This window comes from Anopheles moucheti, chromosome 3 (genome assembly GCF_943734755.1).
Source record: "Anopheles moucheti chromosome 3, idAnoMoucSN_F20_07, whole genome shotgun sequence".
Lineage (NCBI taxonomy): Eukaryota > Metazoa > Arthropoda > Insecta > Diptera > Culicidae > Anopheles > Anopheles moucheti.
The window spans coordinates 27,455,865-27,480,297 of NC_069141.1; the positions used below are offsets into that span (position 1 = coordinate 27,455,865).

Here is a 24,433-nt window from a genome sequence, read left to right on the forward strand (position 1 = left end):
AAATTTGTTCACGTACAGCAGATATCTGCTGGCACTAATGTCAAACGAAGCTTTCTTTGTTAATTTAATTTACAAACACGGGCAGAAATATCGCCTCATTGGTGGGGGGTAGAACCACCTCAATATCCTGTTTCACTGCCTAAGTTCATTAAATAAGTTCTCTATCGTTCAACGGAAGCTGCCCGCAGAATACGGCAGTGGATGCAAGTGGGTGAAAACTAGCGAACCTATAAATGGTCTACAAAGCGTAGCCGTGCCACGGTACATTCATTTGCTTTGTTGTTTATGTTTTTCGTGTGTTCTCTGCGTATTGTTTCGTCCCTTTAAATAACCGTCGTCTAGTGCATACTGTTGTCGTCGGGCATAGAGTAGCCATGGAGAACCGAGAATCCATCGAAGATGATCTTGATAGTGCGACGGAAGCGTTCGACCAAAGTACGTTGAGCATAAAACATCAGACCAAGGGCACCGTGCAAGGTACATTAGCATGAGTCTATTCTCGGAGGTGGTTTACGTTGAAGCCTATACGCCATTTCACCTCTCGTCATATCCCATGGGTTCGTCATTCGAATAGCTGTAGTTGTTAGAATACAACGATGTCTGTTGCGCTTAGTCATCGAAATTCACATACAGTTCTGATTCACAATTCAAATGCATTAAATGGTTTCTTGTAGTAGCAAAGATATCGTTTATCAGTTGTTGATTGTCCTTTGCTCACACGGGTCCAGGTTAAATATAATGCGACGTACATTCCATGTGGCATTTGTTTCCTTTGCAGATATTTGGCAACGGCCTACAAGACGACCTCTTCCTCCGGCAGACGATGTGGTGCTGTGCTTTGAGATTCCACTCGCCCGCATCCTACCTGCTTCATCAGGTGATGGCCAGTCGTTACCCTCTAGTGTCGGCAAGAAGTACGTGATATATGAGGTGAACATTCGCAAGGATGGTCCCGGTCCGGATCCGTTCCCGACCAGTGTCGAACGACGCTACACTCACTTCCTAAGGCTGCACGAAGGGTTACGGAAAGAATATCCGACCCTGCTGCAAACGGTCAGCTTCCCGAAAAAGGTTCTGATGGGGAATTTTACCGCCGAACTGATCGGTGAACGCAGTGCCGCCTTCGAGTGCTTTCTCGACCATATCGTATCCGTGCCTTCGCTGCGTGATTCGGTTCATTTTCTCGAGTTTCTGCAAGGGGATGAGCTGCGTAACGCGTGTCAATTATTGGACGAACGGCGCAATGAGCTGGCCGTGCCGCTGTTGGAGAATTGCTTCCGGTTGTTGAACAAAATATTTCTGGACAAGTCCAAGTGTGTGCTGTTGTTACTGTGCCGGCTGGTGGCAGCCTGTACCACCTCACCGATACCGCACCCGTCCGCGGAACAGTGGGCCGAGCTGGCCTTGCGACGCTATGAGCATGTGTGCGATACGGAACTGTTGGTGCTTTACATTCCGCTGCTGCAGACGTGTTTGCATCTCTGGTGGCAACGTGGGCGCGACCGTAGCCTGCTCGAGGAACGGTTGAACGAGATGGGCAAGAAGGGTATCAAGGTAAAGGGCGGACCAACTCTTGCCCAAGCCATACACGCATTGGACCCGCGGGCCGAAACGATATAAAATCTGTGGGAACACAGGTAGAGCGTGTTACAGCGAAAGATCATCACAAGTGCATCCATCAAACATCACAAGCTGAGACTAAACTTTTTTTTATATTTTATTTTATTGTATAATTCTTTTTAGCTTTAAAAGTGCATTTGGGTTGTTTGCATGTTAGTTCGTAGCCGTTAAAATACCGCCTCGATGTGCGTATTGAGTCTCTTTATTACCAAACGCATTTTTATTTTACCTTCTAAACAATCGTGATAAAGAAATCGTTGTGCACATTCTTATTAAAACAAAAATATACATTAGGGCACTGTTTGGTTCCACAGCTTAGTCCGTTTTCGCTTGGTAAGAGACGTAGAGTACCTTATTTTTTGTCATGGGTTTGGACAATTTTATAAATAAATTACTATGTGCATCAGCTTTTGTTGCCTGATGTTCGGATGTAGGAAACAGTTTTGAGAAAAATGTTAATTCTTTGAATGAGCTGGTGAAGTTAGTGAGTTCTATAAGTTATAAGTGTATTCTAAATAATAATGCACTAACGAAACGTGCCTTTAAATGCCTGAGGTGTATTAGTTCTAGCTTTTAAAAAGTTACCTATACGATTAGCTAATGGGCAGGCACCAAAATTTTTAAAATAATCTGTTTATGTTACTCAAAGCGGGTGTAATATAAGTAACACAATTATTTCGTAGCATGTCACCAAACAGCACGTTCGAAGAGAATGGAAAACGAATCTGCTGTGTAAAATCTTTTGCAGCATAAATTTGACGTTCCCGCTGGCACGATTTGACATTTGCTGTTGACGGCAATTTTTCGACCAGCAGGTCCGCGCTGACAGGTTCCAACAAAAAGCAACAAAAACAAACACCTGATTGAATTGTTTTACTGTGTCGCCGACGACGACGGAGTACGAGGGGGGAGATAAACATTGGATTTTTCTCCACGGGCCGCTGCTAGCCACCGTCACCGTCCAGCATCACTGGACCCCGCTAGAGTTCGCTACGATCCAACGGAGGTTTTATCTCGCGGTAGGAATTGCGAAACAAAGCATCTCCATCCAATCCCCATCCAAACTTCCCAGCGCGGCCCTTTTCTGGTAAAGATCCCACTCGCTATTTTCTCGCCTGCCTCTCCCCCTCCGTCCGTGCAGATGTGTTTCTTCCGCAAGCCATGAGTTCATTACAGTAAGTATTCCTATTTGGGAGGAAATACGATGTCGAATGACGTGGTAAGCGGAACGATCACTTACACGAGTATGATTTCCATTTCTCTTCCGGTTGACGCGAACTGTACATCCGCTCGTCCGCTTTGGGTTTATCCTCGCTCTGTGGCGGTGTGGCGTAGTGCAAAAATAGAAAACATTTGCAGGCTCTGTTTGTCCGGCGATGACACTTTGGAGTCTATTTTTGGTGATAGTGGAAGCGATGCGCTTCAGACGATAATCTACGACTGTACATCGATTAGGGTGAGTGATCGATATGTTCCGATCGTTGATGCTGGAGTGCCGAATGGCGAGTAAAACGGCGTTGTGTGTGGTTTTTTTTATTATGATAACTGCACATTTTCAGATACAACCACAGCTGGGCCTTCCGTCGTCGATTTGTAGTACGTGCAAATCGAAGGTAGAAAACTTTAACGAATTTCGCGAACGGTGCCTACACAACGATGAGTATCTCCGCACGACGCTACAGTTGGTGGCGCAAAAGCAAGAAGAACACGACGATGAGTACGAGGAGGACGATGAAGAGGATGTGGATATTAAGCTGGAACCGGAGGTACTGTTGGACGAGCAGAGCGACGTCGATCAGAAGGATGACGACGAGAAAGAAGATGGCATGATCGTTGACAGGAACGATAACAAAATCGACCGAACTTCGCTGGCATTGGCACAGGATGGGCTGAATGGTCAGCACGAGCTGGTTTCGAATGGTCCGGAACGTGATGAGTGGGATGAGGCCGGATCAAACGATCACGATTCGATTGGCAACTCGTCAACGGAATCGTTCAACTATCCGTACCTATCGCCGGATCCAACGTACGGTTCGCTGCTCAAGTGTGAGTTCTGTTCGCTGGAATTTTCCGTGCTTGAACAGCTGAAGCGGCACATCACGAGCCACAAGGAGGAGCGAATATTTCAGTGCTACTACTGCCCGAAAACGTTTCACTTCGCGAAGAACCTCAACATGCACGTCGAGTATATCCATTCGAAGGCAAAGTACACACCGTCACAGGTGGCAAAAATGATTGCCAGGCAACAGAGTCTAGTCCATAGCAGTAGCAGTAACAATAGCAGCGTCAGCCAGAGTACCAACGGTGGGTTAAGCCCGTTGTCACCGTTACTAGATACGAGCGATTGTTTGAATAATAACACCATCCCGAGCGGCGCTGGCATTGATGCGGGTGCCGGCTTAAGCCTTAACATTAACCTGAACGGAAGCACGACGTCGAGCAGCACGAACGGATCGTCGGCTTTGGGAAGGAACTTGAAACCGATTCGATTACCCGCGCTCGGTCTAATGGCAGCAGAGGGACGGCGCGGTTCATTCGTACAGTCGACGATCGGTTTGTCCAGCGAGCGACAGCAGCATGAGTGCCACGTGTGCCATAAAAGCTATGGCGAATCATCCGCCTTGCGGCAGCACATGCTCGTACACACGGGCGAAAAGCCGTACAAATGTGATATCTGCTCGAAATCGTTCTACAATGCTAGCACGCTTAAAACGCACCAGCGCATCCACAGCGATCAAAATCCGTACCGGTGTGGGACGTGCACGAAGATGTTCGACAATGCGCGCAGTCTCGAGCTGCACCATCGTACGCACACGGGCGAAAAGCCGTACGCGTGTGATGTGTGCTTGAAGAAGTTCTCATGCTCGTCGAATTTGAAACGTCACCGGAAGCTACACGATCGCGACTAAACGAATAAGATGTGTGCGAAAGGACACGATCGAAACCGAAAACACAATTATAACATTTGAAAACGATAACTGAACTGAAACGACGACCATGCTGTGTGTAGGGCGAGATGTTTTATGGTGTTTGAAAACTGAGCACACGCAGATGGAAGCATAGATCGTACCCTTCAGGAGGCAGTACGACGAACACAGCAACTTAGATTTACGAGCTCAATGTGGCATTACTTGCGGCAGATCGGCAGGATGTAAATAGTTTGCTTCGGGTGCAGACGCGTGCCCTGGTGCTTCCGAGAAGAGTGTAACGCATACAGAATCTCAGCATAACCGAAAATTGACTGTGCATTTATACACACAACAACGAGTAGCTGTTTATTAAGTACGCAAAACTAAAACATCTACTAACCCAAACGAACGTGCCGCTACTGAGAAAGATTTGAACCTGTTAAACCACTGTTAACGTTGTTGTTGTGAAGGATCATTCGTATATAGGCCTGTTCCGGGGGGTTAGTTTCCTCCGTTGCGTTGCGGCAATGTACGTTCTTCCAGCTTTAATGTAAATAACCAAACCTGAAATGATAGAGAAGAGACAAAAAAAACAGTTAAAATGTTCAGCTAGGAAAATGCCAAAAACGACTACATAACGCAACGCTGTTTGAATCGAAAATTTACCTATAGAAGTTAAGGAAAACAGTTGTTAAAATTTGCCCACATTCGTTATTCGAACGAAAACAAAACTGTGTAAATTAAAAAAAAAACAATTTCACCGAGCTTAAACCTGATGAAGCATACGCTGGAAGCATAACGAACGCCAATGAAACCATACTAACCGTGATAATAGTTCCTTTGCAGCCAAAAACGAAAACTAGTAAGTCGTGTCGATTTGAAAGGGAAGAAGCAATATCGTCGTACGAAAGGTGGCCAATTTGTATTTGAGCTTTATGTTCGTTGTTTGTGATTAGGCTTATATACTTTAGTTTTACGTATGAATGTGCCTTTGTTACTTCTCTTTCATTGTTCCTATGTGTACACACAAAGCCAACCAGCCTACTAGCATATGAGCATACGTGTTCGAGCTTAAAGATGCATTTTCTAACGGCCATCAGAGAAGAGTAAGATTTCTTATAAGGATCTGAGCAAAGGAGGTCAAAATGTTATATATAGTAAGTTATTGTTCTAGTCAATTTGCAACCCGACGATCGGTAACAGGCAATACTGTCCAGGCAATTAAAAAAAACAACAAACACCCGAACATAGATAGAACCGTATTTAGTGTACATCGGAAGTGCAGAATTTGCTCGGTTCGTTTTATTTTTGTTGTAAAACATTTACATTTTATTTGATTTGTGATCATTTGTTTTTATTTAATTTAATCTCTTTAAACTATCCGCCAGGCACGATCGTGCCAGATTAACCAGTTAGTGCGCAAAACATGGGCGATAAGTACGTTCTGTTGCCAGCGTATTACAATGACGCCTCTTTAATAAAACGAAATCAATGGAATGAAACTGAAAGATGTGGTGGGCTTTGTAGATTTTGGTTTCGTGAAGAAGTCGACATATGTTTCCACAATGTCGGCCATTGCAATTGCAGATGGAGGTGACTGTAAGATCAACTATTGATCAAAGACTCTCAGTATCCGTCGCTTCCTTTAAGGTTATACACCTACAACTTGACAGATTTAGCACCAAATTCGGTCATCTTTGACTCGGAGGATGAGAACTGGAGAAATACCTTACACACACAAGTCGCGAGTCACATATGTTGTTGATGTCGATGCATTCCGCTTACCAACTTCCCAGACGTGTCCTATAATCAAGTATGTATTGAAATTCACACTTAACGATTTTGCCCCATAAATCAGTAAGCCGGGTTGCGTTTCAACCTTCAAAAATACCGTGTAAAGTGTCCCTTCGAAGTGATAAAACAATGAGACATAAATCTACTTTCGTGATCACACTATTGAGTTTCCAAAAAGGGGATCCCCATCATGCGAACTCCTGTGAATCAGCCGGCTGCATAGTAAACGACTGCCTTATCGGCAAACACACATGTAAATTGAGCTCAGATCGCATCCCATCAAGCATGTGCATATGACCTATGGCAACTGGAAATCACATCGGTCTTCTGGTACAATTATTCTGAAGGAAGTGACACATCGTCAAGTACCATGCCGTGCTGCTCTCTGCTAGTCCAGATACAATTTGCCACTGTTGGTGCCGCTGATGCAAACCTCACTCACCCTCACCGGCACCGTGATGATGCGATCATGGTGCTTGATCGAAGCACAAGACGCGTTGGTGGCGTCTGGAGGTCATTCGACCCCAGAGGAAGGTTGTTGTAGGGGAGAAGGAATCTTAAACAACATATCGGTGTGGCAGCGCACAAAAAAAAAACAAAAAGGGGATATTTCTATGTTTCACTCTCGACCGGCCACTTGAAAACTTGTAACGATTCTGGCATACCGTGGAAGACACCGGAGGTTTAAATCGCCACACTGCCTCGCAGTTACGTTCAAGCGTTCGAAGCGAGCACAGAGTAGTAGTAGCTTGAAGCGACTCGTTGGCGGTGTTAATTTTAAATGGAACACAAAACACTCCCTCGTGGGAGCGCGATGCGTTGATGTGCAGGGTGCAAACTGTAGTGCCTTGTTCGATCGGTTAAAATCAGTGATTGTATGCTAATTTCAATTAATTGCTCATCTGGGCCCGCTCAGCAGTTACGATACTGCGCACGTTTTATCACCCAGGTTTGTACGTCCGTTCTTGTTCACTGTTTAACGAACCTAGCATTGGTGCGGTTTGTTTGTCATCTAAAAGACTAATCCTACCTACTAGTCGGTCAGTTCCAATGCCGTACGGTTCGCTTGTGAACGCAAAGTGACATCATCGTCTGCTGCTGGTGCTGGCGGGCTGATAAATACGCACCTCCAAGTCGAAGGACACAGGTGAAGTTTGTAGCAACAGGTGTTAAGGTGTTTGGTGAATTCCACAACAAAGCAATTCAACCGGTTTCGGGAAAGTGCGCGTGAACCTGCGGACATAATTTTACAACGCGACCAATCAAAATCAAACAACCTGTGATCTATATTTGTTTAAGCGGTGAAGTGTCTCTTAATCGCGTACACACGATGGGCAGTAAACTGAGCACTTTTTGGCGCGCAAACTGTTGCGATTGTTCGGCGTGTGTGCAAGGTAGTGCGAAAGAACGAGATTGTTCATCACGAGGCAACCCTTTAGCGAATCGTCCCATCGAGTTTTGGGGAATGGCGGATAAAACTGGTGAGTAGACGAATTGCAAAATTACAATTTACGAGTTAGGGAAATACTGTGACCAAAGAATAGCTCACAGAAATAGAGATCGTTTAATCATACATGTACCCAGTTTGTTAAACATGGAATTTATTCTTGACCGTTTTATTAACTGTGGGATTAGATAATGTTTTTCGTTATACAATGAAAGAGTAACACTAGACACACATGCAAGTTATCTAGCTAAACAAACCGTTTCTTTTAGGGGCAGGAGAAAACTAAAACATCAAAGTTCGTTATTATCTTCTCGATCCTCTACCTCAAAGTTGAACGATCCCTCAATATCAGACAGCTCCTGTGAATGGAATTTAGCCGACAGTTGGGTGTTTCCTTTGAAGGACGGCTCTATCATGAAAACAACTTCGCATTTCTCATTTGAAGCAACAGAATTTACCTGCAAGGATAGACCAAAATCATCATGTCAGCGATGAAGTTGTTAAATTGGAAGATGATCTCACTGATTCTTACCGGGATCGTGAGAGTTTCGGTCAAACCCGAGCATTCAATTTGGAACGCACCCTCGTTGATGGGAATTGGAAGCGGATTGGTAAAGGAAGCCATCACTTCTACTGTAGAATGGATCACCGGTCTACCGATGAGCTCCAGTTGCACGTCTGGCTTGCGCAGACTGTAATCTTCCTGTGAGAAGTACTCATAGTGTACACCCTCGATATTCGCAAAACTGGTCACTTTAAATATGGCCTCATCCTTTCCTGGTTCGTAGTAATCTTCGAATGTTATCGGTACCTCGATCACCTCCTCGCCGTTCGGTTCGACGAGGTTAGAAAACGAATGGCTGGTGATGGTGTTAACATTCTTGCCAGTATATAGTATACGTTTAAGATGAATCATTCCACTGATCGTATGGGTGTCGTCGAAAGAGACGTTTCTTATGCGCAGGACTATGCTGAACGATTCTCCGATCATCGCTTGATCGTTGAGCTCGAGCTGAAACTCGACATCACGACCTTCATGCTTGATCAATGTACGATCCTCGACTTTGATCTGCTTCAGATAGTGCTTGGTGAGACAATTTTTGGCCAAGTTTGAGGGCCCGCAGCATCATGATCCTCGCTTCCGACGATTGTTCACCACATTTGTAGTTGTTGGTAATGTCGTCCCTCTCGTCCGTCCCGATTGCCTTCGTGCTAATGAACTGTCCTATATCGGTTGTATTTTTCTGGATCAGTTTCAACGGTTTGCTGGGTCCACGGTAGCGCCAGAAGACTCTGTCTGCATTCACCTCGGCAAACACGAAATCACAATCGTATAACATGTTCACGAGTCCATTCTTAACGGCTTCCACTGGCGCCGGTCCAAGTTTGTATGCACCATCAGAGAACTCTTGTGGCGTTCCGTCGATGACTTGCCACCCATCATAAGTATCTGTACCGAGATCTCGGCGCTTTAGCCACACTTCGTTCCAAACGTGAAAGTTCCAGACACTATCGCGGGAAAAATTATCTTTGACGTTTCCTTCCTCGTCCATGTAGATGTCCACCGTGAGGGATGCTTCGGTGTCGTGTGCGGATTCGAAATTGGTAACGATACGACACGGAATTCCGAGGGCACGACATAGGGTGGCCAGTACGCCGGCAAACACCCAACACTGTCCGTATTCAACCGGTTTCTTTGTTTCGAAGTACTCCTGCAAGATTTTTACGGATCCCGTCCACGCACTTGGTGCTGTTCCTCCACTATAGTCTTCGCTCCAATTACCCTCTAATACACCGTAGTCATCATTGCTGTTGACGACTCCTGATAGAGCACGACACACTTTAATCGGATTTCCACGATAAGTGGCAGAGACACGCGCTACATCCCCCAGCAGTAGAAAGGTCCAATCCAGGGTATTCTTCTCGTACTGACCAAGTTTCCATTTGTGTCCATGAAAACTCCGCTCGTTCCCCTTCCATATCATGGTCATATCCTCCAACACATACTCTTGTCGCTGATCCTCATCTTTGAACGAAGACAAAAAATAATTATGGTTAGAATTCCATGATCAGAACACTTCGCGAAAGTACTCACTGTCTAGATAAACTGGATCCTCTTCACACCATGGATTGAAGAGCAGATAAAACGGTCTATCCAGATGATGACTGTGGCTATCTTCCGATCCCTTCGACTTGACATTGATCGTTAGAGTCCATTTGGAAACGGAAGCGTTTGGAGATGTTTTGACTGCAACGAGTAGCTCAGTAGCGTTTTCCTCATTTACACTGGTCGATTGTAGCTTGGCGCTCCAATCGGAGTCGTGATCCTCTTGAAGGTTATCGTCAGTTTGCAGCAACATGTACACGACCGTTCCATGCCCATGGCTGATCCATTCTTTTGCAATTGGATCTACGGCCAGCACGAGAGAGATGGCGTCCGTTTTCGGATTGATTGGTCTGTTGCAGATGAGTTTTAGAAGAAACTCTTGACCTCTCCGAATAACTAGCTGTGACGATCCTGTTTTATTCGCTGATGCACTCATACTCTCAAACTTTTCCGTTCGATGGTTCACACCGTTTTCTTCCAGACAGGAGTCGATTCGTTCAATGATCAGCTCGGACTCCTTGTCATCTTCAATCTCATTCTCGTCATCTAAAGTATAACGGTTAATGTCACTCTAATGCAGATAATAACGATCACAATGTCTTACCATTATGGTCCTCATGTTCCCAAAAAGCAAACGGTAACGTATGCGGTACAGTGTTTGCTTCCATGTTGATGTTGTAGAATCGTTGGAATGAATGTTTGACAATCGACTTCGATACCAGAATTGCAACTCAATGGTCTGTGAATGGCGTTAGCTGAATTTATATGATGCGAGAGCCAGTGCACGGAAGACTCATTGCCATTTGCTAACCAGCATCACTGCGATTGTTTATTGCATTAAGATGCAATAATGCTAAACGGGGTCAAACATTTGAATGCATAATATTATCATTTGTCTCTGAGCTCCAATTCGCGTATTTTGTAAGTACGCATAGAAGCAACTTCTGCATCTGTTTGCAATGGTTGATAAATAGAGTTTTAAGGACACATAAGCACACATCACCGATTGTATTTTTGTTTCATAATATAGTGGCCTCGAATGGAAATTTGACGTGTCATGAACTATTACTTACCTTTAAAGGTGTTGAGAAGAGAGAGAGTGATAAAGGTTATTAATTCAATTAATTAAAGAAACCGGTTATGGGTTGTTACGAACGCGATCAGAAATCATGAATGTGCATGCTACCCTGTGGGTCAGATTGTACGAATAGTTTATCAAAGAGAGCAGCACAATTGACCAAAGATTGTGCAACGAATATGCATCTACAACCTACCTTTTCAGTTCCAGTTTCGATCAGAATGTCTGACCAGTACTTTTTTAAAGATTGTGTGGTAATATATTCTGATATGAAACATTGTAGTGAATAAAGAAAAGTAAACAAAAAAAACGATAAAAAATTATGTTCATGAATATTTAATATCCTTGATAAATAATAATTATTATAAACCTTGGGGGAAGCATCAGAGCTGGCAATCTGAATTGTACGAATAGCTATTCTTTTTCGTACCCCTAATCGTTCAATTCCAATTGTCCTAATCGGTGTACTTTTAGCGCATTTGTGACGCCAGGGAATCATAATAATTGAGAGATCCGCATGATCATAAGTAAAACAAACGCCTTCAAACCCGTTCGAAAGCGCATAAATAATACGAGCCCTTCACGATTGATAGGGTAAACAAAATACGATCAATGGTACGGTAAATAAATAATTATTCGCAAATAAGCTGACACCATACAATCACCAACGGGCAGATACACTCGTTCAATGCAAAATATGCTAACGTAAGGAGAGTGATTCTATCTTTCATCTCACTTTTACTTACAAATCTCAAGACACATTGTTGGTATATAAGCAGGAAAAGTTTATAATGAATCTGACTTGTAATCCAAACCTCAACGGCATCGAGTCACTTCTGGTTTGGCAATCAGATTCAATCGGCACTCCATGATTCGATACTTCTCCTGAACCTTCAGTGAAAAAAGCCTATTCATCAGCACCGGTCAATCTGAGCGCCTTTACCAACAAGAAACTATTAGAGCGACAAGGTCCACCGTTAGGAACTAACCTTGGGAATCCAGGGAAAAGCCTGACGTCCGATCACGTTAACCTGTTGTATCCAAAACTGCCAATAGACTGTATACGACTCGCCGGCAGGAACTAATTCTGGTTAATCCAGAACAAAGCCTGACGTCCAGTCTGTATTGGCCTAAAGGCAAAGGAATCCAGGGCGAGGGTTTCCTAATTTAACCGATCTTCGCGCGGTCAACTCCACGGCGACGGAACAAGCATTCCGGAATTGTTACCGCAGTAACATGGGTTTTAACACTTGGACATGAAAGTAAAATTTTTGAAGTATACAAACCGCGGCTAATAGTAATATAAATGCTTCTTTATTGGTTTCTTAATCATGTTCTCAATTAATTAGGTTCTTAATTTATCAACCAAATGCAATAGAAAATTATACGAAGTAGTAATATTCACAACTTAAAATGTTTAGATACTGTACCAACTAAGTCTAAGCCTCAATAAGAATGAGATGAAACGCGAATCTGTTGTAGGAAAGATATTCACTTTCATTTTCAATGCTTTGGAATAGTAAGTTAAGTCATTTCTCAGGAATTAACAACGTGACAAAATAATGACGATCAACCATTCGAAATAATTACTGCAGATATGTTCAACACATTTTCCTTTATTGGCTATTGTCGTGGTCATGGTTATGTTATGGTTATGTTTTAGACTCTTCCGTAAAGTTTAAAATTTGTCTTAAAGTTCAAAGAATCATTAGATATAGGAAAACCAGTATGGTTTAGTTGACCTAGGAGAATTCTTAATCCTTTAATAGATAAGTTCTATTCTGGATCCTCTGCCTCAAAGTTAAGTGATCCTTCAATATCGCTCAGCTCCGGTGATTGGAATTTAGCCGACAGTTGAGTGACTCCCTTGAAGGAAGGCCTTATCATGAAAACAACTTCGCATCTCTCATTTGCTGCTACCGAATTTACCTGCAAGGTTTGACAAAATTCATAATGTAAGCGACGAAGATGTTAAATTGGAAGATGATCACACTGATTCTTACCGCGATCGTGAGAGTTTCGGTCAAACCCGAGCATTCAATTAGAAACGCACCCTCGTTGATGGGAATTGGGAGTGGATTGGTAAAGGAAGCCATCACTTCTACTGTAGAATGGATCACCGGTCTACCGATGAGCTGCATCTGCACGTCTGGCTTGCGCAGACTGTAATCTTCCTGCGAGAAGTACTCATAGTCGACGCCTTCGATATTCGCAAAACTGGTCACTTTAAATATGGCCTCATCCTTTCCTGGTTCGTAGTAATCTTCGAATGCTATCGGTACCTCGATCACTTCTTCGCTGCCTGGATCAACGTTTTTAGAAAACGAATGACTATTGATGGTGTTAATATTCTTGCCAGTGTATAGTATACGTTTGAGATGCATTATTCCACTGATCGTATGGGTGTTGTCGAAAGAGACGTTTCTTATGCGCAGGATAATGCTGAACGATTCTCCGATCATCGCTTGATCGTTGAGCTCGAGCTGAAACTCAACATCACGACCTTCATGCTTGATCAATGTACGATCCTCGACTTTGATCTGCTTCAGATAGTGCTTGGTGAGACAGTTTTGGCCAAGTTTGAGGGCCCGCAGCATCATGATCCTCGCTTCCGACGATTGTTCACCACATTTGTAGTTGTTGGTAATGTCGTCCCTCTCGTCCGTCCCGATTGCCTTCGTGCTAATGAACTGTCCTATATCGGTTGTATTTTTCTGGATCAGTTTCAACGGTTTGCTGGGTCCACGGTAGCGCCAGAAGACTCTGTCTGCATTCACCTCGGCAAACACGAAGTCACAATCGTATAACATGTTTACGAGTCCATTCTTAACGGCTTCCACTGGCGCCGGTCCAAGTTTGTATGCACCATCAGAGAACTCTTGTGGCGTTCCGTCGATGACTTGCCACCCATCATAAGCATCTGTATCGAGATCTCGGCGCTTTAGCCACACTTCGTTCCATACGTGAAAGTTCCAGACACTATCGCGGGAAAAATTTTCCTTGACGTTTCCTTCCTCGTCCATGTAGATGTCCACCGTGAGGGATGCTTCGGTGTCGTGTGCGGACGCGAAATTGGTAACGATACGGCAGGGAATTCCGAGGGCACGACATAGAGTGGCCAGTACGCCGGCAAACACCCAACACTGTCCGTATCCAACCGGTTTCTTTGATTCGAAGTACTCCTGCAAGATTTTTACGGATCCCGTCCACGCACTTGGTGCTGTTCCTCCACTATAGTCTTCGCTCCAATTACCTACTAATACACCGTAGTCATCATTGCTGTTGACGACTCCTGATAGAGCACGACACACTTTAATCGGATTTCCACGATAAGTGGCAGAGACACGCGCTACATCCCCCAGCAGTAGAAAGGTCCAATCCAGGATATTCTTCTCGTACTGACCAAGTTTCCATTTGTGTCCATGAAAACTCCGCTCGTTCCCCTTCCATATCATGGTCATATCCTCCAACACATACTCTTGTCGCTGATCCTCATCTTTGAACGGAGACAAAAAATAATTATGGTTAGAATTCCATGATCAGAACACTTCGCGAAAGTACTCACTGCCTAGATAAACTGGATCCTCTTCACACCATGAATTGAAGAGCAGATAAAACGGTCTATCCAGTTGATGACTGTGGCTATCTTCCGATCCCTTCGACTTGACATTGATCGTTAGAGTCCATTTGGAAACGGAAGCGTTTGGAGATGTTTTGACTGCAACGAGTAGCTCAGTAGCGTTTTCCTCATTTACACTGGTCGATTGTAGCTTGGCGCTCCAATCAGAGTCGTGATCCTCTTGGAGGTTATCGTCAGTTTGCAGCAACATGTACACGACCGTTCCATGCCCATGGCTGATCCATTCTTTTGCAATTGGATCTACAGCCAGCACGAGAGAGATGGCGTCCGTTTTCGGATTGATTGGTCTGTTGCAGATGAGTTTTAGAAGAAACTCTTGACCTCTCCGAATAACTAGCTGTGACGATCCTGTTTTATTCGCTGATGCACTCATACTCTCAAACTTTTCCGTTCGATGGTTCACACCGTTTTCTTCCAGACAGGAGTCGATTCGTTCAATGATCAGCTCGGACTCCTTGTCATCTTCAATCTCATTCTCGTCATCTACAGTAGAACGGTTAATGTCACTCTAATGCAGATAATAACGATCACAATGCCTTACCTTTATAGTTCTGGTGTTGCCAAAAAGCAAACGGTAACGTATGCGGTACAGTGTTTGCTTCCATGTTGATGTTGTAGAATCGTTGGAATGAATGTTTGACAATCGACTTCGATACCAGAATTGCAACTCAATGGTCTGTGAATGGCGTTAGCTGAATTTATATGATGCGAGAGCCAGTGCACGGAAGACTCATTGCCATTTGCTAACCAGCATCACTGCGATTGTTTATTGCATTAAGATGCAATAATGCTAAACGGGGTCAAACATTTGAATGCATAATATTATCATTTGTCTCTGAGCTCCAATTCGCGTATTTTGTAAGTACGCATAGAAGCAACTTCTGCATCTGTTTGCAATGGTTGATAAATAGAGTTTTAAGGACACATAAGCACACATCACCGATTGTATTTTTGTTTCATAATATAGTGGCCTCGAATGGAAATTTGACGTGTCATGAACTATTACTTACCTTTAAAGGTGTTGAGAAGAGAGAGAGTGATAAAGGTTATTAATTCAATTAATTAAAGAAACCGGTTATGGGTTGTTACGAACGCGATCAGAAATCATGAATGTGCATGCTACCCTGTGGGTCAGATTGTACGAATAGTTTATCAAAGAGAGCAGCACAATTGACCAAAGATTGTGCAACGAATATGCATCTACAACCTACCTTTTCAGTTCCAGTTTCGATCAGAATGTCTGACCAGTACTTTTTTAAAGATTGTGTGGTAATATATTCTGATATGAAACATTGTAGTGAATAAAGAAAAGTAAACAAAAAAAACGATAAAAAATTATGTTCATGAATATTTAATATCCTTGATAAATAATAATTATTATAAACCTTGGGGGAAGCATCAGAGCTGGCAATCTGAATTGTACGAATAGCTATTCTTTTTCGTACCCCTAATCGTTCAATTCCAATTGTCCTAATCGGTGTACTTTTAGCGCATTTGTGACGCCAGGGAATCATAATAATTGAGAGATCCGCATGATCATAAGTAAAACAAACGCCTTCAAACCCGTTCGAAAGCGCATAAATAATACGAGCCCTTCACGATTGATAGGGTAAACAAAATACGATCAATGGTACGGTAAATAAATAATTATTCGCAAATAAGCTGACACCATACAATCACCAACGGGCAGATACACTCGTTCAATGCAAAATATGCTAACGTAAGGAGAGTGATTCTATCTTTCATCTCACTTTTACTTACAAATCTCAAGACACATTGTTGGTATATAAGCAGGAAAAGTTTATAATGAATCTGACTTGTAATCCAAACCTCAACGGCATCGAGTCACTTCTGGTTTGGCAATCAGATTCAATCGGCACTCCATGATTCGATACTTCTCCTGAACCTTCAGTGAAAAAAGCCTATTCATCAGCACCGGTCAATCTGAGCGCCTTTACCAACAAGAAACTATTAGAGCGACAAGGTCCACCGTTAGGAACTAACCTTGGGAATCCAGGGAAAAGCCTGACGTCCGATCACGTTAACCTGTTGTATCCAAAACTGCCAATAGACTGTATACGACTCGCCGGCAGGAACTAATTCTGGTTAATCCAGAACAAAGCCTGACGTCCAGTCTGTATTGGCCTAAAGGCAAAGGAATCCAGGGCGAGGGTTTCCTAATTTAACCGATCTTCGCGCGGTCAACTCCACGGCGACGGAACAAGCATTCCGGAATTGTTACCGCAGTAACATGGGTTTTAACACTTGGACATGAAAGTAAAATTTTTGAAGTATACAAACCGCGGCTAATAGTAATATAAATGCTTCTTTATTGGTTTCTTAATCATGTTCTCAATTAATTAGGTTCTTAATTTATCAACCAAATGCAATAGAAAATTATACGAAGTAGTAATATTCACAACTTAAAATGTTTAGATACTGTACCAACTAAGTCTAAGCCTCAATAAGAATGAGATGAAACGCGAATCTGTTGTAGGAAAGATATTCACTTTCATTTTCAATGCTTTGGAATAGTAAGTTAAGTCATTTCTCAGGAATTAACAACGTGACAAAATAATGACGATCAACCATTCGAAATAATTACTGCAGATATGTTCAACACATTTTCCTTTATTGGCTATTGTCGTGGTCATGGTTATGTTATGGTTATGTTTTAGACTCTTCCGTAAAGTTTAAAATTTGTCTTAAAGTTCAAAGAATCATTAGATATAGGAAAACCAGTATGGTTTAGTTGACCTAGGAGAATTCTTAATCCTTTAATAGATAAGTTCTATTCTGGATCCTCTGCCTCAAAGTTAAGTGATCCTTCAATATCGCTCAGCTCCGGTGATTGGAATTTAGCCGACAGTTGAGTGACTCCCTTGAAGGAAGGCCTTATCATGAAAACAACTTCGCATCTCTCATTTGCTGCTACCGAATTTACCTGCAAGGTTTGACAAAATTCATAATGTAAGCGACGAAGATGTTAAATTGGAAGATGATCACACTGATTCTTACCGCGATCGTGAGAGTTTCGGTCAAACCCGAGCATTCAATTAGAAACGCACCCTCGTTGATGGGAATTGGGAGTGGATTGGTAAAGGAAGCCATCACTTCTACTGTAGAATGGATCACCGGTCTACCGATGAGCTGCATCTGCACGTCTGGCTTGCGCAGACTGTAATCTTCCTGCGAGAAGTACTCATAGTCGACGCCTTCGATATTCGCAAAACTGGTCACTTTAAATATGGCCTCATCCTTTCCTGGTTCGTAGTAATCTTCGAATGCTATCGGTACCTCGATCACTTCTTCGCTGCCTGGATCAACGTTTTTAGAAAACGAATGACTATTGATGGTGTTAATATTCTTGCCAGTGTATAGTATACGTTTGAGATGCATTATTCCACTGATCGTATGGGTGTTGTCGAAAGAGACGTTTCTTATGCGCAGGATAATGCTGAACGATTCTCCGATCATCGCTTGATCGTTGAGCTCGAGCTGAAACTCAACATCACGACCTTCATGCTTGATCAATGTACGATCCTCGACTTTGATCTGCTTCAGATAGTGCTTGGTGAGACAGTTTTGGCCAAGTTTGAGGGCCCGCAGCATCATGATCCTCGCTTCCGACGATTGTTCACCACATTTGTAGTTGTTGGTAATGTCGTCCCTCTCGTCCGTCCCGATTGCCTTCGTGCTAATGAACTGTCCTATATCGGTTGTATTTTTCTGGATCAGTTTCAACGGTTTGCTGGGTCCACGGTAGCGCCAGAAGACTCTGTCTGCATTCACCTCGGCAAACACGAAGTCACAATCGTATAACATGTTTACGAGTCCATTCTTAACGGCTTCCACTGGCGCCGGTCCAAGTTTGTATGCACCATCAGAGAACTCTTGTGGCGTTCCGTCGATGACTTGCCACCCATCATAAGCATCTGTATCGAGATCTCGGCGCTTTAGCCACACTTCGTTCCATACGTGAAAGTTCCAGACACTATCGCGGGAAAAATTTTCCTTGACGTTTCCTTCCTCGTCCATGTAGATGTCCACCGTGAGGGATGCTTCGGTGTCGTGTGCGGACGCGAAATTGGTAACGATACGGCAGGGAATTCCGAGGGCACGACATAGAGTGGCCAGTACGCCGGCAAACACCCAACACTGTCCGTATCCAACCGGTTTCTTTGATTCGAAGTACTCCTGCAAGATTTTTACGGATCCCGTCCACGCACTTGGTGCTGTTCCTCCACTATAGTCTTCGCTCCAATTACCTACTAATACACCGTAGTCATCATTGCTGTTGACGACTCCTGATAGAGCACGACACACTTTAATCGGATTTCCACGATAAGTGGCAGAGACACGCGCTACATCCCCCAGCAGTAGAAAGGTCCAATCCAGGATATTCTTCTCGTACTGACCAAGTTTCCATTTGTGTCCATGAAAACTCCGCTCGTTCCCCTTCCATATCATGGTCATATCCTCCAACACATACTCTTGTCGCTGATCCTCATCTTTGAACGGAGACAAAAAATAATTATGGTTAGAATTCCATGATCAGAACACTTCGCGAAAGTACTCACTGCCTAGATAAACTGGATCCTCTTCACACCATGAATTGAAGAGCAGATAAAACGGTCTATCCAGTTGATGACTGTGGCTATCTTCCGATCCCTTCGACTTGACATTGATCGTTAGAGTCCATTTGGAAACGGAAGCGTTTGGAGATGTTTTGACTGCAACGAGTAGCTCAGTAGCGTTTTCCTCATTTACACTGGTCGATTGTAGCTTGGCGCTCCAATCAGAGTCGTGATCCTCTTGGAGGTTATCGTCAGTTTGCAGCAACATGTACACGACCGTTCCATGCCCATGGCTGATCCATTCTTTTGCAATTGGATCTACAGCCAGCACGAGAGAGATGGCGTCCGTTTTCGGATTGATTGGTCTGTTGCAGATGAGTTTTAGAAGAAACTCTTGACCTCTCCGAATAACTAGCTGTGACGATCCTGTTTTATTCGCTGATGCACTCATACTCTCAAACTTTTCCGTTCGATGGTTCACACCGTTTTCTTCCAGACAGGAGTCGATTCGTTCAATGATCAGCTCGGACTCCTTGTCATCTTCAATCTCATTCTCGTCATCTACAGTAGAACGGTTAATGTCACTCTAATGCAGATAATAACGATCACAATGCCTTACCTTTATAGTTCTGGTGTTGCCAAAAAGCAAACGGTAACGTATGCGGCACAGTGGTTCTTGCCATTTGGAAACTGCTACAAGGTCGGAATGAATGTTTTGCTAACGGTTGTCAATCAGTGTGTACGCGCGAATCGGAACTAACCGGCCAGCAGACGGCGATAGCTGAATTTATACGATCCGAGAGCCAGTGTATGCCCTCGTAGCCGTGACATAGTGAGTCCTTATGTTTTGTATCACAGTTCGGTTGTTGGGAAATCAAACCGGTTGATATCAATTCAAAAGATCTTCTTCCACGCGCCTGTTCTTCTGGCAAGAAATACCTTACTGAGGAGAATTCTTACAACACGAAAGCTTGTTTCGAAGCTTTTTAAAAATGCTTGTTTGCATGCAAATTAACGAGCTTCTTTGGACTAGTTTCAGCTGTTCAGCACCCTTTGACATTTTGTGAAATAGGCGCTTGAATTTGATCAGATTCATCCAGCTGATCACTTGACGCCGCTATTAGCTTGCGATGATCGACGTCAGCCGCCACATAGATGTTATATAATAGCGATTTTGCGATCTGTCAATAATGATACTGACAATAACTATTTTGTAGATCACAGAACCTTATCATCATTTCGTCAATTTCGGCAAACAATATTATTGCCGCCGAATCACGTGCATGATCAATTCAAATGCTACCATGAATTAAATATTTCGCTTCTACACGATTGGCCATCCAAAAAACGTTGAGGACATTGTGCTTGATCAAATATGTTTATACATCCTACCAACTTTGGGTAAGTTGAACCGTAAAGTTCGGTATCGAATATTTTTAAGAGCAAAAATCCGTAATGCGTATTCCTATTTTATTTTATAGTCCTCTTTTTTCTCTTCGATTAAATTTCAATTTTGAAACATTTTCATGTCGATTACGCAGCTAAGCTCGTTGAATTCTATATTTAATTTGCACAATGATCCAACCGACGTCTCTGCCGTGTAGAATTTTTTCGCGACACGTGGAGTGTAGTTTTTAGTGGAAAAGAAGTCTCAGACTGTAGATCGTTTAGAATTTTTACGTCGAGGAGATATAATTCCAATCAGTTGATGGGTTTGTTTAGTGTTTGGTTTATTTGATTATTCTCACAGTTAAACATCAATCAATTATATCCTTTCGTTAGAGAATAACAGAGAATTATTAGTTCATTGGTTTACGAGGACTTAGTATTCGTTTCAGAAGAATACTAAAACATCATTTATCTCGTTGTTATCTTCTCGATCCTCTGCCTCAAAGTTAAGTGACCCTTCAATATCGCTCAGCTCCGGTGATTGGAATTTAGCCGATAGTTGGTTGATTCCCTTGAAGGAAGGCCTTATCATGAAAACAACTTCGCATCTCTCATTTGCTGCTACCGAATTTACCTGCAAGGTATGACAAAATTCATAATGTAAGCGACGAAGATGTTAAATTGGAAGATGATCACACTGATTCTTACCGGTATCGTGAGGGTTTTAGCCAAACCCGAGCATTCAATTAGAAACGCACCCTCGTTGATGGGAATTGGGAGTGGATTGGTAAAGGAAGCCCTCACTTTTACTATGGATTGGATCACCGGTCTACCGCTAAGCTTCAGTTGCACGTCTGGTTTGCGCAGACTGTAATCTTCCTGCGAGAAGTACTCATAGTGCACGCCTTCGATATTCGCAAAACTGGTCACTTTAAATATGGCCTCGTCCATTCCTGGTTCGTAGTAATCTTCGAATGCTATCGGTACCTCGATCACTTCTTCGCTGCCTGGATTAACGCTTTTAGAAAACGAATGACTGGTGATGGTGTTAATATTCTTGCCAGTATACAATACTCGCTTGAGATGAATTTTTCCGTGAATGGTACGAGTGTCGTCGAAAGAGACGTTTCTTATGCGCAGGATAATGTTGAACGATTCTCCGATCATCGCTTGATCGTTGAGCTCGAGCTGAAACTCGACATCACGACCTTCATGCTTGATCAATGTACGATCCTCGACTTTGATCTGCTTCAGATAGTGCTTGGTGAGACAGTTTTGGCCAAGTTTGAGGGCCCGCAGCATCATGATCCTCGCTTCCGACGATTGTTCACCACATTTGTAGTTGTTGGTAATGTCGTCCCTCTCGTCCGTCCCGATTGCCTTCGTGCTAATGAACTGTCCTATATCGGTTGTATTTTTCTGGATCAGTTTCAACGGTTTGCTGGGTCCACGGTAGCGCCAGAAGACTCTGTCTGCATTCACCTCGGCAAACACGAAGTCACAATCGTATAACATGTTCACGAGTCCATTCTTAACGGCTTCCACTGGCGCCGGTCCAAGTTTGTATGCACCATCAGAGAACTCTTGTGGCGTTCCGTCGATGACTTGCCACCCATCATAAGTATCTGTACCGAGATCTCGGCGCTTTAGCCACACTTCGTTCCATACGTGAAAGTTCCAGACACTATCGCGGGAAAAATTTTCCTTGACGTTTCCTTCCTCGTCCATGTAGATGTCCACCGTGAGGGATGCTTCGGTGTCGTGTGCGGACGCGAAATTGGTAACGATACGGCAGGGAATTCCGAGGGCACGACATAGAGTGGCCAGTACGCCGGCAAACACCCAACACTGTCCGTATCCAACCGGTTTCTTTGATTCGAAGTACTCCTGCAAGATTTTTACGGATCCGGTCCACGCACTTGGTGCTGTTCCTCCACTATAGTCTTCGCTCCAATTACCTACTAATACACCGTAGTCATCATTGCTGTTGACGACTCCTGATAGAGCACGACACACTTTAATCGGATTTCCACGATAAGTGGCAGAGACACGCGCTACATCCCCCAGCAGTAGAAAGGTCCAATCCAGGATATTCTTCTCGTACTGACCAAGTTTCCATTTGTGTCCATGAAAACTCCGCTCGTTCCCCTTCCATATCATGGTCATATCCTCCAACACATACTCTTGTCGCTGATCCTCATCTTTGAACGGAGACAAAAAATAATTATGGTTAGAATTTCATGATCAGAACACTTCGCGAAAGTACTCACTGTCTAGATAAACTGGATCTTCTGCACACCATGGATTGAAGAGCAGATAGAACGGTTGATACAGCTGATAGTGGATACTATCTTCCGATCCCTTCGACTTGACATTGATCGTAAGAGTCCATTTGGAAACGGAAGCGTTTGGAGATGTTTTGACTGCAACGAGTAGCTCAGTAGCGTTTTCCTCATTTACACTGGTCGATTGTAGCTTGGCGCTCCAATCGGAGTCGTGATCCTCTTGAAGGTTATCGTCAGTTTGCAGCAACATGTACACGACCGTTCCGTGCCCATGGCTGATCCATTCTTTTGCAATTGGATCTACGGCCAGCACGAGAGAGATGGCGTCCGTTTTCCGATTGATTGGTCTGTTGCAGATGAGTTTTAGAAGAAACTCTTGACCTCTCCGGATAACTAGCTGTGACGATCCTGTTTTATTCGCTGATGCACTCATACTCTCAAACTTTTCCGTTCGATGGTACACACCGTTTTCTTCCAGACAGGAGTCGATTCGTTCAATGATCAGCTCGGACTCCTTGTCATCTTCAATCTCATTCTCGTCATCTACAGTAGAACGGTTAATGTCACTCTAATGCAGATAATAACGATCACAATGCCTTACCTTTATAGTTCTGGTGTTGCCAAAAAGCAAACGGTAACGTATGCGGCACAGTGGTTCCTGCCATTTGGAAACTGCTACGAGGTCGGAATGAATGTTTTGCTAACGGTTGTCAATCAGTGTGTACGCGCGAATCGGAACTAACCGGCCAGCAGACGGCGATAGCTGAATTTATACGATCCGAGAGCCAGTGTGTGCTCTCGTAGCCGTGGCGCAGTGAGTCATGTTGTTTCTGTAGCACGGGTCGGTTATTATTAAATCAAACCTTTTTCTGCTGTACGCCTGCTCTCCCGGCAGGAAACCCTAGTCTCGTTCGGTCGCATGTTCTTCCATGCGGGGTGTTGGTGATGCTTGCAACAATACTGACAGTTCGTCATCGTGGTGACGTTATTTCGGCTTTAGCATTCCTCGAACACTGAAATCGGAAGATGAATGACCATCCGGTCAAGGGCCTGTCAGTATGGAGGAAAGCACGGACGAAGAAAGAAGATTTGTTTGGCGTGGTGATTAACTGCCTTGTAACGAAAACATTGGGCGGGGCTCAGCGAATTTATTATCTACATGATTTCGTCTTATGCATTTAAAGCGTGCAACTGAACAGCATGTGGTCAGTGCGTAGAGAAAACAATGTTCAACTCGTAAAACCAAAATATACATGCCAATTGCGAATCTCTAATTGGCAACTCAATTAGAGCATTCAACTTGGTTGTTCGCTCTGCTTTACTAACAATAAAATTTGCTCAAATTGTCATTGCCAAGCGAGAAAGTATGCTGGGTTTTTGCATTTTGATTGTCCGTTAGACAGTCGCACCTTCGTTTTAGAGGAGCTGTGATATCCAATTTAATCGACATCTTACTCCTAGCCTGTAAAAAAAGTCACATTATGCTCTTGATTTTTCCTGACCTTGTACATGTCAATATAAATATGATATCTTATTATGACTCAAGTGTATGCTGTTCTCACTGGTGCATGAGAGATAAAGTAGCTG

General features: G+C 43.5%; 4 protein-coding genes and 3 pseudogenes across 4 annotated transcripts in view; 3 read left to right on the forward strand and 4 right to left on the reverse strand.

The window, feature by feature from the left end:
- The first annotated feature begins 76 nt into the window (after positions 1 to 76).
- On the forward strand, positions 77 to 2,023 carry LOC128305728 (sorting nexin-21). Its single transcript, XM_053043314.1, has 3 exons — positions 77 to 207; positions 343 to 477; positions 779 to 2,023. Coding segments are annotated over exons 1-3 (978 nt in total). The 5' UTR covers positions 77 to 206; the 3' UTR covers positions 1,621 to 2,023.
- Positions 2,024 to 2,496: 473 nt separating this feature from the next.
- LOC128300962 (zinc finger protein 880-like) lies at positions 2,497 to 5,348 on the forward strand. Its single transcript, XM_053037229.1, has 3 exons — positions 2,497 to 2,795; positions 2,956 to 3,076; positions 3,180 to 5,348. The coding sequence occupies exons 1-3, from the start codon at positions 2,782 to 2,784 to the stop codon at positions 4,527 to 4,529; spliced, it is 1,485 nt and encodes a 494-aa protein (XP_052893189.1). The 5' UTR covers positions 2,497 to 2,781; the 3' UTR covers positions 4,530 to 5,348.
- A 2,207-nt stretch (positions 5,349 to 7,555) lies between these two features.
- Positions 7,556 to 24,433, forward strand: part of LOC128305797 (annulin-like) — a 28,214-nt gene continuing 11,336 nt past the window's right edge. Inside the window, exon 1 of the mRNA XM_053043408.1 lies at positions 7,556 to 7,804. Coding sequence (XP_052899368.1) covers positions 7,654 to 7,804 — 151 coding nt within the window. The 5' untranslated portion in view covers positions 7,556 to 7,653. The remainder of the gene's footprint in view (positions 7,805 to 24,433) is intronic.
- Positions 8,061 to 10,545, reverse strand: LOC128305799 (annulin-like; annotated as a pseudogene).
- Positions 12,615 to 15,200, reverse strand: LOC128304529 (annulin-like; annotated as a pseudogene).
- On the reverse strand, positions 17,270 to 19,855 carry LOC128305676 (annulin-like; annotated as a pseudogene).
- Positions 20,923 to 23,511, reverse strand: LOC128305798 (annulin-like). The gene is made up of 4 exons (XM_053043410.1): positions 23,448 to 23,511; positions 22,832 to 23,389; positions 21,270 to 22,762; positions 20,923 to 21,195 (listed from the first exon to the last, which is right to left on the reverse strand). The coding sequence occupies exons 1-4, from the start codon at positions 23,509 to 23,511 to the stop codon at positions 21,007 to 21,009; spliced, it is 2,304 nt and encodes a 767-aa protein (XP_052899370.1). The 3' UTR covers positions 20,923 to 21,006.